Genomic DNA, 19,021 nt, shown 5'->3' with positions numbered 1-19,021 from the left:
AGGTATTAACTTAGACGTTGTGTTGGCGTGTGGCCAAGTGGTTAAGGCATTCATCTAGTGATTTGAAGGTCGTTAGTTCGAGCCTTGGCTGAGGCAGTGTGTGTGTCCTTGAGCAAGGCACTTAACCACACATTGCTCTGCAACGACACCAGTGCCAAGCTGTATGGGTCCTAATGCCCTTCCCTTGGACCTGGATTTTTATAAATGACCTGGATGAGGAAGTAGAAGGGTGGGTTAAAGTTTGCTGATGACACAAACGTTGGGGATGTTGTGGATAGTCTTGAAGGTTGTCAGAGGTTACAATGCGACATCAATAGCATGCAGAATTGGGCTGAGAAGTGGCAGATGACTGTGAAGTAATTCATTTCAGTAGGTCAAACTTGAAGACAGAATATAATATTAATTGTTAGACTTTTGGCAGTGTGGAGGGTCAGAGGGATCTTGGGGCCTGTGTCCATAGGACACTCAGAGCTGCTGCGCAGGTTGACAATGTTGTTATGAAGGGGTTTAGAGTGTTGGTCTTCATCAATCATGGGATTGAGTTCAAGAGCCATGAGGTAATGTTACAGCTATATAAGACCTTAGTTAGACCCCAGAAGATGATGAGGCATTGATCGTGTGGATAGCCAGTGACTTTTCCCAGGGCTGAAATGGCTAACACGAGGGGACATAGTTTTAAGGTGCTTGGAAGTAGGTACGAGGGGGATGTCAGAGGTAAGTTTTTCACACAGAGAATAGTGGGTGCGTGGAATGCACTGCCAGTGATGGTGGTCGAGGCGGGTACAATTTTGTCTTTTAAGAGACTCTTAGATAGGTACATGGAGCTTAGAAAAATAGAGGGTTCTGTGGTAGGGAAATTCTAGGCAGTTTCCAGATTAGGTTATATGATTGGCACAACATTGTGGGCCGAAGGGCCTGTAATGTTCTGTAGATTTCTATGTTCTATGTTTCAAAGTGTTGAGCTCAATGCACATATGAGAAGAAATTTCTTCACCTGGAGGATACTGAATCTTCAGAATCCTGTACCAAAGAGGAACATGGAGACTCAATCTGAGGACATTCAAGGCAGGTCAGCAAATTTTTGGATAACAACAGGACATTAATGCAAGAAAGTGGCATTGAGTCAGAAGGTGAGCCAAGTTGTTATGTGAATATGGGGCAGCCTCATAGAACAGAACAGTACGTGCTCTTTGGCCCACAATGTTGTGCTGACCCTTTAACCTACTCCAAGATCAATCTAGCCCTTCTCTCCCCTTGCCTCTTTGTATTCTTGTGAACTGATGGTGCTGATTAATTAAAGTAATCAATATGATAGGATTTGTGCAAGAAAGTTGCATGGATGTAAAAGACCCTGCAGGGGAAGCACAAGGGGGCATCTGGCCTGTCCTTGTTTTGTTTTCGTATGCCAATGAAGAATTGTTCATTACTTACTAGCGTTAAAACTAGATTTATTGCTGAAGTTTTGTTCTTTCACATGTAGATACAAGTGGTGCAACAAATGAAGTGAGCACAGAAAAGGATGTGTGGCAGCTCCTGGGTAAAGCCATTGGTGATGCAGTGGAAGCAGCACCTGCTGAAATACCTGCTTCAGCATCAGCCCCCCCAGTGCCCCCTGACTCTGTGCCAGAACTCAATCACGTGTCTGATGATACACTGGATTATAAATTTGGGCTGGATGTTGAAATGAGGAACTGCTTGGAGAGCCCATCTAAGAGTGATGTTGAAGCAGATGTGACACGGGAGGGCATCCTGGGTATATCCTCACCTACCATGAACGCAGAGCAAGTTCAGCCCGTGGCAGAAGAGAATAATGCAGAGCTCAGGATCAAAGTCATGAAGGAGATTCGCAAACCTGGAAGGAGTAAGTGTACCTTACACTGCTCATTGATCTCAGAATTGATGTGTGAAGAGCAGGAATCGATCAAAATCTCTTGACAACATTGTGCTCAGTTTTAGCTACCCTGTTACTGGAAATATGTCATTAACCTGGAAAGAGTGTAAAGAAGATTTATGTGAATGGTGCTGGGACTCAAGGGTCTAAATTACAGGTACCAGTTGGGCAGACTAAGTCTTCATTCGTTGCAATGTAAGAAACTCAGGAACTGTCTTATAGAAGTGCATAATGAGGGTCATAGATAGGGTGAATGCACACAGTCTTTTTCCCAGGGAATAGGAAACTAGAAGGCATAGGTATTAGTGAGAGGGAAAGATTTAAACAGGACATGTGTGGCAATTTCAGAGAGGCTTAGTTACCAGAGATTGCGGCAGCTTATTTGAGCTCTGGCGACCAGCCAATCCAGACATCAGTTTGAGTTCATGGGACTAGATGTTTCAATCCTTTTGATAAGCAGGTCCTACCTCAGGTCTTGAGCATAGAGATCTTGAGGTAGGGCTTGGTGGGTGGCAGATGCTTCCTGGGGTCATCAGGTGAGCACCCCCCCCCCCAGATGTTTTGTCAGTTTAAGCCCACTACATCTCCAGAGGGCTCAACAGTGCGACCTGGCATCCCAAGTGTACCCCCTCCACATCTGGCCACCCATGGGTCATTTTAGGGCCCAGCTGCCATCACTCCTCTTCGTCCATAACCAGTGGCGGCTTCACTCAGCTGCCTCCGAAAGTTCGTTATAGCTTGCCGCCGGCCCTGGCCACGGATTCCCAATCCCTTCAGCAATCTGACCATGGAAGTAGCCAACCTCCACTGGGAAAATCTGCACCTTCCATCCACACTACCTCGCCCCTGTGGCCAGCTCAGCGTATCTTACATGTTCCCCCTCATACGCCTCACAGACTGCATCTTCTCAGGGCACTGTGAGCTCTGTGATTACTACAGCCTTCAGACTGCTGGACCACAAGACCAAGTCTGGTCTGAGGGTGGTAGTAGATATCTCCGGGGGAAATATTAGCCTTTTGTCAAGGTTGACCGCTATGTTCCAGTCACGAGTATGCTCCAGTGTGCTTGATGCCAACTCAGTCACTGAGGGTGGCACTGTCGATCCTTGCTGTACAACTAGGAAGTTTGTGAGGAGGGGATTTCACTCATGTCCACTGCCTGAGTAGAAAAAGGCAGCACCAGATCACCGTAGCTTATTTGAGCTCTGACCAGTGACCAATTGGCATTTGGGATTGATAAGCAAGAGCGAATTTAAGGAAGACAAGCACAACGGCCATATTCTGAGTTAGAGAGGTGAGGCTTTAGATTAGATTAGATTCAACTTTATTGTCATTGTGCCAAGTACAGATCCAAAGCCAATGAAATGCAGTTAGCATCTAACCAGAAATGCAAAGAATAGTGTTATTTACAAGATAACTGCGAATAAAAAGTAAGTGCTACAGCACACAAATATAAAAGTACTGAGACAGTACAATATGGGTGCAATACTGCTTAGCGCTGTGATGTGAGGTTCAGCAGGGTCACAGCCTCAGGGAAGAAGCTCTTCCTGTGCCTGCTGGTGCGGGAGCGGAGGCTCCTGTAGTGCCTACCGGATGGGAGGAGAGTAAAAAGTCCATGGTTAGGGTGAGATGCATCCTTGATAATGCTTTTCGCCCTGCCCAGGCAGCGTTTATGGTAGATGTTCTCAATGGTGGGCAACTGGGTGCTGATAATCCGCGGGGCAGTTTTTACCACACGCTGGAGTGCTTTGTGGTCCGATACGGGACAATTGCCGTACCACACTGAGATGCAGTTGGTGAGTATGCTCTCAATGGTACAACGGTAAAAGTCCGTCAGTATCCTGGGACAGAGATGAGCTTTCTTCATGCTCTGCAGGAAATAAAGGCACTGTTGTGCCTTTTTAATCAGGATGGAGGAGTTGAGGGACCAGGTGAGATCCTCAGAAATGTGGACACCAAGGAAGTTGAAGCTTGATAAACGCTCCACTACAGCTCCGTTGATGTAGCTGGGGACGTGAGTGTAGCTCCTAGCATGCCTGAAGTCCACAATGATGTCCTTGGTCTTCTGGGTGTTAAGGTCCAGGTTGTTGTTGGCACACCACACGGCCAGGTGCTGAGCTCCTTGAGGCTTCAGTCAGAGAAGGAAAAAGGAAAAACTATAGGTAAAGTTTTTTTTTTCTGCTTCCCTTCTTTATATGTGCTTAGCATAGCAGAGATGCCAGGTAGGACAATTGAATGCTCCTCTCGTAAGATGTGGGAAGGCAGGGAGACCTCCAGTGTTCCTGACAACTACAACTGTGAGAAGTGCATCCAGATGCAGCTTCTAACATTCCATGTTAAGAGTTGGGGCTGAAACTGGATGAACTCCAGATCATTCAGGAGGCTGAAGGGATGATGGATAGGACATAAAGAGAGGTAGTCACCCAAGGTGCAGGACACAGGAAGTAAGTGAGGAGGGTGCGGGATAGATGTATTCCAAAAATGAAGAAATGCTCAAATGGCAGAATAGTACAATTGTGGCTGACAAGGGGAGACAAAGCTAATGTAAAAGCAAAAAAGAGGGCGCATAACAAAGCAAAAATTTGTGGGAAGATAGAGAATTGGGAAGCTTTTAAAACCCTACAGAGAGCAACCAAAAGAATCATTAGGAGAAAAAAGAAGAAATATGAAAACAAGCTGGAAAACAATATCAAAGTGGATAGTAAAAGCTTTTTCAAGGATATAAAAATAAAAGGGAGATGAGAGTGGATGTAGGACTGCTAGAAAATGAGACCGGAGAAATAAGGCAAGGACAAGGAGATAGCAGATGAACTAACTGAGTATTTTGCATCAGTCTTCACTGTGGAAGACACTAGCAGTGTGCCAGGTGTTGAAGGGTATGAGGGAAGAGAGGTGAGTGCAGTTACTATTACAAGGGAAAAGGTGCTCAAAAAGATGAAAGACCTAAGAGTACATAATCACCCGGACCAGATGAACTGCACCCTAGAGTTCTGAAAGAGGTAGTGGTAGAGATTGTGGAGGCAGTAGTAATCATTGTATGGGCATTGTGCCAGAGGACTGGAAAATTTTAAATATCACTCCACTCTTTAAGAAAAGAGGGAGGCAGCAGAAAGGAAATTATAGACCATCTAGCCTGGTCTCAGTGGTTAGAAAGATATTGGAGTCAATTGTTAAGGATGAGGTTATGGAGTACTTGGTGACACAGGACAAGACAGGATAAAGTCAGTATGGTTTCCTTAAGGGAAAATCTTGGCTGACATGCCTGTTGGAATTCTCTGAGGAGATTACACATAGGATAGGTAAAGGAGATGTGGTGGATGTTGTATATTTGGATTTTCAGAAGGCCTCCAGCAAGGTGCCAGACATGAGGCTGCTTACCAAGTTAAGAGCCCGTGGTATTACAGGAAAGTTACTGGCATGGTTCAAGCATTGGCTGATTGGCAGGAGGCAGTGAGTGGGAATCAAACGATTTTTCTGGTTGCCTGCCAGTGACGAGCGGTGTTCCGCAGGTGTCAGTGTTGGTCCTGCTTTTTATGCTGTATATCAGTGATTTAGATGATGGAATAGATGACTTTGTTGGCAAGTTTGCAAATGATATGAAGATTGGTGGAGGAGTAGGTAGTGTTGAGGAAACAGATAGACTGCAGAAGGACTTAGACAGTTTAGGAGATTGAGCAAGAAAGTGGCAAATGAAAGACGAGGGGTAATTGATAAGTTCGTGGCCTAAGGTAGAAAGAGTCAAATTTAGAAAACCCAGCACATTTATTTTTCAACCTAGTCCCCTCCTACATGTGCACATTTAGTCCAGTGGTCGTAGAGCATATGGATCTCTTCTTTGTAGAAGTGGTCCACAGCAGGGGTGATTGATAAGTTTGTAGAAGGAGATGAGTTATTAACTTCAAACTTTCTGCATTTTCACTCAAAGAGTTGAACTGCACGTACATATAACGAGAGTGTCTTGGACCTCCAGGTGGTCTACAGCAGGAGTGATTGATAGTTTGTAGCCTAAGGTAGAAGGAGATGAGTTATAGAGCTCTCATTACATGCATGTGCAGTTCATCTCTTTGAGTGAAAATGCAGGAAGTTTGAAGTTAATAACTCATCTCCTTCTGCCTTAGGATCTCGATGCAATAGCTATCACTGCAGAGGTAGTGCTGATCAAACTTGTGGGCCTAAAGATAGTTAAGTCCCCTGGTCCTGATGGAATGCATCCCAGGGTACTGATAGATATGGCAGAAATGATAGTAGAGGCTTTGGTGAAAATTTACCAAAATTCTTTGGACTCTGTGCAGGTACCAGCTGATTAGAAGATGGCGAATGTCACGCCACTGTTCAAAAAAGGATGTAGGCAAAAGGTAGGTAACTGTAGGCCAGTTAGTTTAATATCTGTCGCTGGGAAAATGCTTGAACCTATCATTAATGAAGAAATTGTGAGGCATCTGGAAAGAAATGGATCCATCAGACAGACGCAGCATGGATTCACCAAAGGCAGGCCCTGTTTGACAAACTTACTGGAGTTCTTCGAGGATATAATGAGCATAGTGGATAGAGGGGAACAGATGGGTTTTATTTTCTTGGATTTCCAGAAGGCGTTTGATAAAGTACCACATAAAAGACTTATCCATAAGTTAAGGATGCATAGAGTTGGGGGTGATGTATTAGCATGGATAGAGGATTAGTTAACTGATGGAAAGCAGAGAGTTGGGATACATGGGTTTTACTCGGGTTGGCAAACAGTGCAGGCTGGTACTGGGCCCACAACTGTTCATGGTATACATTAACGACCTGGAAGAGGGGACTGAGTGTACTCTATCAAAATTTGATGATGATACTAAATTGAGTGCAAAAGCAAATTGTGCAGAAGATACGGGGAGCCTGCAGATAGATATAGATCGGTTAATTGAGTGGGCAAGGCTTTTGCAGATGGAATACAATGTTGGAGAATGTGAGGTCATCCACTTTGGAAGGAAAAATGGAGCAGATTATTATTTAAATGGTAAAAATTTGCAGCATGTTGCTGTGCAGACTGACTTGGGAGTGCTTGCAAATCAAAAGGTTGATTTGCAGGTGCAGCAGACTATCAAGAAGGCGAATAGGATGTTGCCCTTCATTGCTAGAGGGATTGAACTTAAGAGCAGGGAGGTTATGCTGCAATGGTACAGGTGAGGCCGCACCTGGAGTACTATGTGCTGTTCTGGTCTCCTTACTCGAAGGATATACTGGCTTTGGAGGCGGTGCAGAGGAGGTTCACCAAGTTGATTTTAGAGATGAAGGGGTTAGACTGTGAGGAGAGATTGAGTCATCTGGGGCTGTACTCGCTTGGAATTCAGAAGAATGAAAGGAGATCTTATAGAAACATAAAATTATGAAAGGGATAGATAAGATAAAGGCAGGAAAGTTGTTTCCATTGATAGGTGAGACTAGAACTAGGGGATATGGTCTTAAGATTCAGGGGAATAGATTTAGGACAGAGGTGAGGAGGAACTGCTTTTCACAGAGGGTGGTGAGTACTTGGAGTGATGGAGTACTTGGTGACACAGAACAAGATAGCACAAAGTCGGCATGGTTTCCTTCGGGGAAAATCCTGCCTGAAGAACCTTCTGGAATTCTTTGAGGAGATTATTAGTAGGATATAAAAGGCATGCAGTGAATGTTGAATATTTGGACTTTCAGAAGGCCTTTGACAAGGTGCCACGCATGAGGCTGTTTACCAAGTTAAGAGCCCATGGTATTACAGGAAGGTTACTGGCATGGTTAGAGCATTGGCTGAATGGTAGGAGGCAGCGAGTGGGAATAAAAGGATCCTTTTCTGGTTGACTGCCAGTGACTAGTGGTGTTCTGCAGGGGTCTATGTTGAGACCACTTCATTTTATGCTGTAACCATATAAAACCATATGACAAATACTCTTTACTTTCACCTAGTCCCACCAATGTGCACTCAGCCCAGAACCCTCCATTCCTTTCCTATCCATGTAGCTGTCCAGTTTAACTTTAAACGACAACATTGACCCTGCCTTAACCACTTCTGCTGGAAGCTCATTCCACACAGTCACCACTCTCTGAGTAAAGAAGTTCCCCCTAAACTTTTGCCCTTTAACTCTCAACTCATGTCCTCTTGTTTGAATCTCCCCCACTCTCAATGGAAAAAGCTTATCCACGTCAACTCTATCTATCCCTCTCATAATCTTAAATACCTCTATCAAGTCCCCCCTCAACCTTCTACGTTCCAAAGGATAAAGACCCAACTTGTTCAACCTTTCTCTGTAACTTAGGTGATGAAACCCAGGTAACATTCTAGTAAACCTTCTCTGTACTCTTTCTAATTTGTTGACATCTTTCCTATAATTTGGTGACCAAAACTGTACACAATACTCCAAATTTGGCCTCACCAATGCCTTGTACAATTTCAACATTACATCCCAACTCCTATACTCAATGCTCTGATTTATAAAGGCCAGCATACCAAAAGCTTTCTTCACCACCCTATCCACATGAGATTCCACCTTCAGGGAACTGTGCACCATTATTCCTAGATCCATCTGTTCTACTACATTCTTCAATGCCCTACCGTTTACCATGTATGTCCTGTTTTGATTAGTCCTACCAAAGTGTAGCACCTCACATTTATCAGCATTAAACTCCATCTGCCATCTTTCAGCCCACTCTTCTAACTGGCCTAAATCTCTCTGCAAGCTTTGAAGACCTACTTCATTATCCACAACTCCACCTATCTTAGTATCATCTGCATACTTACTCATCCAATTTACCACCCCGTCATCCAGATCATTAATGTATATGACAAATAACATTGGACCCAGTACAGATCCCTGAGGAACACCACTAGTCACTGGCCTCCAATCTGACAAACAGTTTTCCACCACCACTCTCTGGCGTCTCCCATTCAGCCACTGCTGAATCCATTTTACTATTTCAATACTAATACCTAATGATTGAACCTTCCTAACTAACCTTCGGTGTGGAACCTTGTCAAAGGCCTTACTGAAGTCCATATAGACAACATCCACTGCTTTACCCTCGTCCATTCCTAGTAACGTCTTCAAAAAATTCAGTAAGATTTGTCAAACATGACCTTCCACTCACAAATCCATGTTGACTGTTCCTAGTCAGACCCTGTCTATCCAGATAGTTATATATACCATCTCTAAGAATACTTTCCACCAATTCACCCACCACTGACGTCAAACTCACAGGCCAATAATTGCTAGGTTTACTCTTAGAACTCTTTTTAAACAATGGAACAACATGAGCAATATGCCAATCCTCTGGCACCATCCCCATTTCTAAAGACATTTGAAATATTTCTGTCAGAGCCCCTGCTATTTCCACACTAACTTCTCTCAATGTCCTAGGGAATATCCTGTCAGGACCTGGAGACTTATCCACTTTTATATTCCTTAAAAGCTCCAGTACTACTACTACTTTAATCTTCATAGTTTTCATAACTTCCCCACCCGTTTCCCTTATCTTACACAATTCAATATCCTTCTTCTTAGTGAATACCAAAGAACAGAAATTGTTAAGCATCTCCCCCATCTCTTTTGGCTCCACACATAGCCGTCCACTCTGATTCTCTAAGGGACCAATTTTATCCCTCACTATCCTTTTGCTATTTATATAACGGTAGAAACCCTTTGGATTTACTTTCACCTTACTTGCCAAAGCAACCTCATATCTTCTTTTAGCTTTTCTAATTTCTTAAGATTCTTTTTACATTCTTTATATTCCTGGAGCACCTTATTTACTTCATGCTGTCTATATTTATTGTAGATCTCTCTTTTTTTCTGAACCAAGTTTCCAGTATCCCTTGAAAACCATGGCTCTCTCAAACTTTTAACCTTTCCTTTCAACCTAACAGGAACATGAAGATTCTGTACGCTCAAAATTTCACCTTTAAATGACCTCCATTTCTCTATTACATCCTTCTCATAAAACAAATTGTCCCAATACACTCCTTCTAAATCCTTTTGCATCTCCTCAAAGTTAGCCTTTCTCCAATCAAAAATCTCGACCCTGGGTCCAGATCTATAATTTCTCCATAATTATATTGAAACTAAAAGCGTCGTGATCACTGGACCCGAAGTGCTCCCCAACACAAACCTCCGTCACCTGCCCTATCTCATTCCCTAACAGGAGATCCAACACTGCCCCTTCTCTCGTTGGTACCTCTATGTATTGCTGCAAAAAACTATCTTGCACGCATTTTACAAACTCCAAACCATCCCGCCCTTTTACAGTATGGGCTTCCCAGTCTACGTGTGGAAAATTAAAATCTCCCACAATCACAACCTTGTGCCTACTACTAATATCTGCTATCTCCTTACAAATTTGCTCCTCCAATTCTTGCTCCCCATTTGGTGGTCTATAATACATCCCTATAAGAGTTACTGCACCTTTCCCATTCCTCAATTCCACCCAAATAGCCTCCCTAGACGAGCCCTCTAATCTATCCTGCCATAGCACCGCTGTAATAATTTCTCTGACAAGCAATGCAACCCCTCCCCCTCTTGTCCCTCCGATTCTATCACACCTGAAGCAATTAAATCCAGGAATATTTAGCTATCAGTCACACCTCTCCTGTAACCATATTTCACTATTAGCTACCACATCATACTTCCAGGTATCAATCCATGTTTTAAGCTCATCCACCTTTCTTACAATGCTCCTAGCATTAAAATAAATGCATTTAAGAAATTTTCCACCTTTTACTCTCTGTTTATCATGAACTGTGCCAACAATTTTACTATTTTCTTCCTTCTTCCCTACAACTGTTCCTACACTCTGGTTCCCCTCCCCCCTTGTATCTAGTTTAAATCCACTGGAGCCTCTCTAGCAAACCTACCCGCAAGAATATTTGTTTCCGTCCAGTTCAGATGTGGACCGTCCCACTGGAACAGGTCCCACCTTCCCTGGAAAACTGCCCAATTATCTATATATCTGAAGCCCTACGTCCCGCACCATGTCTTCAGCCACGTGTTGATCTGCGCTATCTTACTATTTCTGAACCTGCCTGCATGTGGCACTGGTAGCAATCCTGAGATTGCTATCGTGGAGGTCCTGTCCTTTAACTTGGCGCCTAACTCCCTAAACTCGCCTTTCAGGACCTCCTCACTCTTCCTACCCACGTCATTGGTCCCTACATGGACCATGACATCCGGCTGCTCACCCTCCCTCTTGAGAATTCTGAGAACTCGATCCGAGATATCACAGACCTTGGCGCAAGGGAGGCAACAGACCATCCAGGATTCTCGATCTCTTCCACAGAACCTCTTATCTGTCCCCCTAACTATCGAATCCCCTATCACTACTGCTCTCCTCTTTTCCGTCCTTCCCTTCTGAGTTGAGGGTCCCATCTCGGCACCAGAGACGCAACCACCGCAACTTGTCCCTGGTAGGTCGTCCCCATCAACAGTATCCAAAACGACGTACTTATTATTAGTGGGAATGGCCGCAGGGGTGCTCTGCTCATTCTGTCTCTTCCCCTGCCCTCTCCTGACAGTCACCCAGCTACCTGTCTCCTGACTCTTAGGGGTGACTATCTCCCTGTAACTCCTCTCTATTTCTGCCTCTGCCTCCTGAATGATCCGAAGTTCATCCAGCTCCAGTTCCCTAACTCGGTTTGTCAGGAGCTGCAGCTGGATGCACCTTTTGCAGGTGTAGTAATCACGGACAATTGTGCTGTCCCTGACTTCCCACATCCTGCAAACGGAGCACTCAACTGCCCTGACTGCTGCCTCCATTATCTACTCTTAAGTTAATTAGATTTATTAAAGGAACTTACCCGGCCTCACTTCACTTGGAGTGAAGCTCTTCCTCAACTTCTGCTCGCTGAATCTTCAGGAGCCAAAGCCGTCCTACTCTGTCTCTCTCTACTTCGTCGCCCGCTCCGTTAATCTGCTGTCTTTTAAATACTCCCACTGCCTCACGGTCCGACTTACACGCGCTTGCGCAATCGTGCCCTATTCAACTGCCGAAGAAAAAAAATGATTTATAAATGATTTAGATGTTGTAATAGGTGGCTTTGTTGCCAAGTTTGCAGATGATGCAAGATTGGTGGAGGGGCAGGTAGTGTTGAGGAAACAGGTAGGATGCAGAAGGACTTAGACAGATTAGGAGAATGAGTAAGAAAGTGGCAAATGAAATATAATTTGGAAAATGCATGGTCATGCACTTTGGTAGTAGAAATAAATGTGTGGACTATTTTCTAAATGGAGAGATGCAAAGGGACTTGGGAGTCCTTGTGCAGAACACCCGGAAGGTTAACTTACAGGTTGAGTCGGTGGTGAGGAAGGCAAGTGCCATGTTTGGATTCATTTCAAGAGGTCTAGAATACAAGAGCAAGGATGTGATGCTGAGGCTTTATAAGGCACTGGTGAGGCCTCACCTTGAGTATTGTGAACAGTTTTGGGCCCCTCATTTTAGAAAAGATGTGCTGGCATTGGAGAGGGTCCGGAGGAGGTTCACAAGGATGATTCCAGGAATGAAAGTATCATCATACGAGGAACATTTGATGGCTCTGGGTCTGTACTCACTGGAATTTAGAAGGATGAGGGGGATCTCATTGAAACCTTTCGAATGTTGAAAGGCCTAGACAGAGTAGATGTGAAAAGGATGTTTCCCATGGTAGGAGAGTCTAGGGGAAGAGGGCACAGCCTCAGGATAGAGGGGCACCCATTCAAAACAGAGATGCAGAGAAATTTATTTAGCCAAAGGGTGGTGAATTTGTTGCCGTATGCAGCTATGGAGGCCAGGTTGTTGGGTGTATTTAAGGCAGAGATTGATAGGTTCTTGATTGGACATGGCATCAAAGGTTACGGGGAGAAGGCCGGGAACTGAGGTTGAGGAGGAGATTTAAAAAAAAGGATCAGCCATGATTGAATGGCGGAGCAGACTCGATGGGCCAGATGGCCTAACTCTGCTTTTATGAGGGTGGGTGGGACTACAACCAGAGGTCATGGGTTAAGATTGAAAGGTGAGAAGTTTAAGGGGAACGTGAGGGGAAACCTCTTCACTCAAAGGGTTGTGAGAGTGTGGAATGAGCTGCCAGCACAAGTGGTGCATGTGAGGTCAATTTCAACATTTAGGAGAAGTTTGGATAGGTGCATGTATAGCAGGGGTATGGAGGGCTATGGTCTCACTGCAGGCTGATGGGGCCGAAGGGCTTGTTTTTGTGCTGTTCTTCTCTGTGAAATCTATGAAAGTGATTGATGCACATACAATAACAACATTTAAAAGACATTTCGACAGTTTAGAGGGATATAGGTCAAACAAAGTCAAATGGGGCTAGTTAAAATGGGCATTGTGGTCAGCATTGATGTGTTTGGCAGAAGGGAGAATTTCCATGTAGTATTACTCTATGAATCTAACATAACCACATTTGATGAATTAATGAAAATATTTCAAACTGGGAGTTGATGCCAGTCAGTTTGATGAAAAAACTCTAGTAAGCCGTCTGCTGAAGTACACTAAGGCATTTGGATCAAAATGCACAGAATAACTATTAAACAATGTGTCCACTGGACTAATTGAAGCATGTAGACATATCTGCAGAAAACATTACTTCAGGAGTTGCAGTGAAAGTGTATGTTATTATTTCCTGGATGATCTGTCCATCTGCTCATACTGGGTCAGCATTCAGCCTCTTGTTCCCATTCTTAACAATTTTATTGTCACTCATTTTGTCCTTTTCCGCTCACCATAACCAGCTGGGATATTTCAGATTAGTGGGCAATGATTCCTGCTGCCCCAAGTCAACCAACTTCACATTCCTCGTGACTGGGTGAAACATTTGTGTTCTGGGATTGGATGGGTACAGCAGACTCTGGGAGTGCATGGGGGACATAAAACTATCAGTGGACTGAAGTAGTGGGGTTGCTGGTTCTTTTGGCAAGTGGGTAAGGAAGTCAACTTGTTTACATTTCTTCGCAGCCATCCTACAATTTCAACAGGTGCAGATGCATAGAGAAAAGCAATACAAAGTTTTGATTAAATAGTCTCACAGAACACGGAAACAAGCTTGTTCATCTCTTGCGCATCAAGTATCCATCTATACCAAATATACTTACCAGCAATTTAGCCAGTTTGATTCCTTCCATGTTTGAGGCATTGATCATGTGGATAGTCAGAGGCTTTTTCCCAGGGCTGAAATGGCTAGCACGAGAGGGCATAGCTTTAAGGTGCTTGGAAGTAGGTACAGAGGAGATGTCAGGGGTAAGTTTTTTTACACGGAGAGTGGTGAGTGCATGGAATGGGCTGCCAGCGGCGGTGGTGGAGGCGGAAACGATAGGGTCTTTTAAGAGACTCCTGGATGGGTACATGGAGCTTAGAAAAATAGAGGGCTATGGGTAAGCCTAGGTAGTTCTAAGGTAAGGACATATTCGGCACAGCTTTGTGGGCCGAAGGGCCTGTATTGTGCTGTAGGTTTTCTGTGTTTCTATAGCAAGAGGCCACTGAGAGCATTGGATATTGCGAAGGCTAGGCAATCATACACCACTGTGACTGTAGTCTGAAGCTAAGTGCAGAACCACCTACATTTCCAGACATCACCCAATAATGTGGAAACTAGCCCAAGTATGCCCTGCTTATAAAGAGCAGAAAAACAAAACAAACCAGTTAGTTTTTGCCGTTCAAGAAGATTGTTGGAGGTGATCCATCCCATTCCAGAACATTACTTCAGGAAATGCTCAGAGCTGTGAAAAAGGACCAAGCATCACAGGCCTGATGCAGGGCTTTCACCTACAATGTTGACAGTTGTAATTTTGTGTTCAACCCTATATCCCTCCAGGCCCCTCCCTCCATGTATTTACTCAAATTCCTCTTCAATTATTCTGTTGTACCGGCCATCCTCTGGCAGCTCATTCCATATACACACCACCCCCTGTGTGATAAACATTGCTCCTCAGTTCCCTTTATGCAGCTCTATTAAGGATAAAGCAACACTAAAAATAGTTGTTTTTTTTTGTGTGGGTCCACAGAAAGTCATTAAGATGGAATAGGAAAGTAAACTAGCCAATAATATTGAATATGATACCAAAAGTTTCTTCAGATACATAGTGCAAGAGTGGATATCGGACTGCCGGAAAAAGATGCTAGAGAGGTAGTAATGGGGGACAAGGAAATGACAGATGAACTGAATACATATTGCATCAGTCTTCGCTGTGGAAGACTCTAGCCATCTGGTGGAAGTTCCAGGTGTCGGGGCATGAAGTGTGTGGTTACCATAACTAGGGAGAAGGTTCTTGGGAAACTGAAAAGTCTGAAGGTAGATAAGCCACCTCAACCAGATGGTATACATCCCAGATTTCTGAAACAGGTGGCTGAAAAGATTATGGGAGACATTGGTAATGATCTTTCAAGAATCACTAGATTCCAGAATGGTTTGGGAAGACTAGAAAATTGCAAATGTCACTCCGCTCTTCGTAGAAAACTTAGAAAAAAATAGGTGCAGCAGTCAGCCCTTCGAGCCTGCACCGCCATTCAGTATGATCATGGCTGATCATCCAACTCAGAACCCTGTACCAGCCTTCCCCCCATACCCCCGATCCCTTTAGGCACAAGGACCATATCAAACTCCCTCTTAAATATATCCAATGAACTGGCCTCAACTGTTTCCTGTGGCAGAGAATTCCACAGATTCACCACTCCCTGTGTGAAGAAGTTTTTCCTAATCTCGGTCCTAAAAGGCTTCCCCTTTATCCTCAAACTGTGACCCCTCGTTCTGGACTTCCCCAACATCGGGAACAATCTTCCTGCATCTAGCCTGTCCAATTCCTTTAGAATTTTATATGTTTCAATAAGATTCCCCCTCAATCTTCTAAATTCCAACGAGTATAAGCCTAGCCGATCCAGTCTTTCATCATATGAAAGTCCTGCCATCCCAGGAATCAATCTGGTGAACCTTCTTTGTACTCCCTCTATGGCAAGGATGTCTTTCCTCAGATTAAGGGACCAAAACTGCACACAATACTCCAGGTGTGGTCTCACCAAGGCCTTGTACAACTGCAGTAGTAACCCCCCGCTCCTGTACTCGAATCCTCTTGCTATGAATGCCAGCATACCATTTGCCTTTTTCACCGCCTGCTGTACCTGCATGCCCACTTTTAATGACTGGTGTATAATGACACCCAGGTCTCGTTGCACCTCCCCTTTTCCTAATCGGCCACCATTCAGATAATAATCTGTTTTCCTGTTTTTGCCACCAAAGTGGATAACCTCACATTTATCCACATTAAATTGCATCTGCCATGAATTTGCCCACTCACCTAACCTATCCAAGTCACCCTGTATCCTCTTAGCATCCTCCTCACAGCTGACACTGCCACCCAGCTCCGTGTCATCCACAAACTTGGAGATGCTGCATTTAATTAGAACCAAAGAAACTACAGCACAGAAACAGGCCCTTTGGCCCTTCTTGGCTGTGCCGAACCATTTTCTGCCTAGTCCCACTGACCTGCACACGGACCATATCCCTCCATACACCTCCCATCCATGTATCTGTCCAATATATTCTTAAATGTTAAAAAAGAACCCACATTTACCACCTCGTCTGGCAGCTCATTCCATACTCCCACCACTCTCTGTGTGAAGAAGCCCCCCCTAATGTTCCCTTTAAACTTTTCCCCCCTCACCCTTAACCCATGTCCTCTGGTTTTTTTCTGCCCTTGCCTCAGTGGAAAAAGCCTGCTTGCATTCACTCTTATCTATACCCATCATAATTTTATATACCTCTATCAAATCTCCCCTCATTCTTCTACGCTCCAGGGAATAAAGTCCTAACCTATTCAACCTTTCTCTGTAACTGAGTCTCTCAAGTCCCGGCAACATCCTTGTAAACCTTCTCTGCACTCTTTCAACCTTATTTATATCCTTCCTGTAATTTGGTGACCAAAACTGAACAGAATACTCCAGATTCGGCCTCACCAATGCCTTATACAACCTCATCATAACATTCCAGCTCTTATACTCAATACTTCGATTAATAAAGGCCAATGTACCAAAAGCTCTCTTTACGACCCTACCTACCAGTGACGACACTGTTAGGGAATTTTGTATCTGTATTCCCAGATCCCTCTGTTCCACTGCACTCCTCAGTGCCTTACCATTAACCCTGTATGTTCTACGTTGGTTTTTCCTTCCAACGTGCAATACCTCACACTTGTCAGTATTAAACTCCATTTGCCATTTTTCAGCCCATTTTTCCAGCTGGTCCAAGTCCCTCTGCAGGCTCTGAAAACCTTCCTCACTGTCTACCACACCTCCAATCTTTGTATCATCAGCAAACTTGCTGATCCAATTTACCATATTATCATCCAGATCATTGATATAGATGACAAATAACAATGGACCCAGCACTGATCCCTGTGGCACACCACTAGTCACAGGCCTCCACTCAGAGAAGCAATTCTCTACCACCACTCTCTGGCTTCTTCCATCGAGCCAATGTCTAATCCAATTTACCACCTCTCCATGTATACCTAGCGATTGAATTTTCCTAACTAACCTCCCATGCGGGACCTTGTCAAAGGCCTTACTGAAGTCCATGTAGACAATATCCACTACCTTCCCTTCATCCACTTTCCTTGTAACCTCCTTGAAAAACTCCAAGAGATTGGTCAAACATGACCTACCACGCACAAAGCCATGTTGACTCTCCCTAATAAGCCCCTGTCTATCCAAATGCTTGTAGATTCTGTCTCTTAGTACTCCCTCCAATAACTTACCTACTACTGACGTTAAACTCACCAGCCTATAATTTCCCGGATTACTTTTCGATCCTTTTTTAAACAACGGAACAACATTAGCCACTCTCCAATCCTCCGGCACTTCACCTGTAGACAGCGACATTTTAAATATTTCTGCCAGGGCCCCCGCAATTTCAGCACTAGTCTCCTTCAAGGTCCGAGGGAACACTCTGTCAGGTCCCGGGGATTTATCCATTTTAATTTTCCTCAAGACAGCAAGCACCTCCTCCTTTTCAATCTTTACTGTTTCAATGGTCTCACTACTTGATTCCCTCAATTCCATAGATTTCATGCCAGCTTCCTTAGTAAATACAGACGCAAAACACCTATTTAAGATCTCCCCCATTTCCTTTGGTTCCGCACAAAGCCGACCACTCTGATCTTCAAGCGGACCAATTTTATCTCTTACAATCCTTTTGCTCTTAATATACTTGTAAAAGCTCTTTGGATTATCCTTCACTTTGACTGCCAAGGCAACCTCATGTCTTCTTTTAGCCCTCCTGATTTCTTTCTTAAGTATTTTCTTGCACTTCTTATACTCCTCAAGCACCTGATTTACCCCCTGTTTCCTATACATTTCATACAACTCCCTCTTCTTCTTTATCAGAGTTGCAATATCCCTTGAGAACCAAGGTTCCTTATTCCAATTCCCTCATCTAAGTCATTAATATATATTGTAAACAGCTGGGGTCCCAGCACTGAGCCTTGCGGTATTCCACTAATCACTGCCTGCCATTCTGAAAAGGTCCCATTTATTCCCACTCTTTGCTTCCTGTCTGCCAACCAATTATCTATCCACATCAATACCTTACCCCCAATACCGTGTGCTTGAAGTTTACACACTAATCTCCTGTGTGGGACCTTGTCAAAAGCCTTTTGAAAATCCAAATATACCACATCCACTGATTCTCCCCTATCCACTCTACTCGTTACATCCTCAAAAAATTCTATGAGATTCGTCAGGCATGATTTTCCTTTCACAAATCCATGCTGACTTTGTCCGATGATTTCACTGCTTTCCAAATGTGCTGTTATCACACCTTTGATAACTGACTCTCGTATTTACCCCACCACTGATGTCAAGCTAACTGGTCTATAATTCCCTGGTTTCTCTCTCCCTCCTTTTTTAAAAAGTGGGGTTACATTAGCCACCCTCCAATCCTCAGGAACTAGTCCAGAATCTAAAGAGTTTTGAAAAATTATCACTAATGCATCCACTATTTCTTGGGCTACTTCCTTAAGCACACTGGGATGCAGACCATCTGGCCCTGGGGATTTATCTGCCTTTAATCCCTTCAATTTACCTAACACCACTTCCCTACTAACATGTATTTCGCTCAGTTCCTCCATCTCACTGGACCCTCTGTCCCCTA

General features: G+C 44.1%; 1 protein-coding gene across 3 annotated transcripts in view; it reads left to right on the top strand.

Moving 5' to 3' along the window:
• The window catches only part of ints6l (integrator complex subunit 6 like), a 222,322-nt gene that overhangs the window by 162,113 nt on the left and 41,188 nt on the right, over window positions 1-19,021 (top strand). For 2 of the 3 annotated variants that reach the window (XM_063061194.1, XM_063061193.1), the window contains one exon: window positions 1,481-1,861. The exons of the other annotated variant lie outside the window; for it this stretch is intronic. In XM_063061194.1, coding sequence (XP_062917264.1) covers window positions 1,481-1,861 — 381 coding nt within the window. The remainder of the gene's footprint in view (window positions 1-1,480; window positions 1,862-19,021) is intronic. 3 annotated transcript variants of the gene reach the window in all.

Source organism: Mobula hypostoma, chromosome 10, assembly GCF_963921235.1.
Source record: "Mobula hypostoma chromosome 10, sMobHyp1.1, whole genome shotgun sequence".
NCBI lineage: Eukaryota > Metazoa > Chordata > Chondrichthyes > Myliobatiformes > Myliobatidae > Mobula > Mobula hypostoma.
The sequence above is the reverse complement of the archived record's forward strand: the minus strand, read 5'-3'. Positions and strand labels throughout refer to the sequence as shown.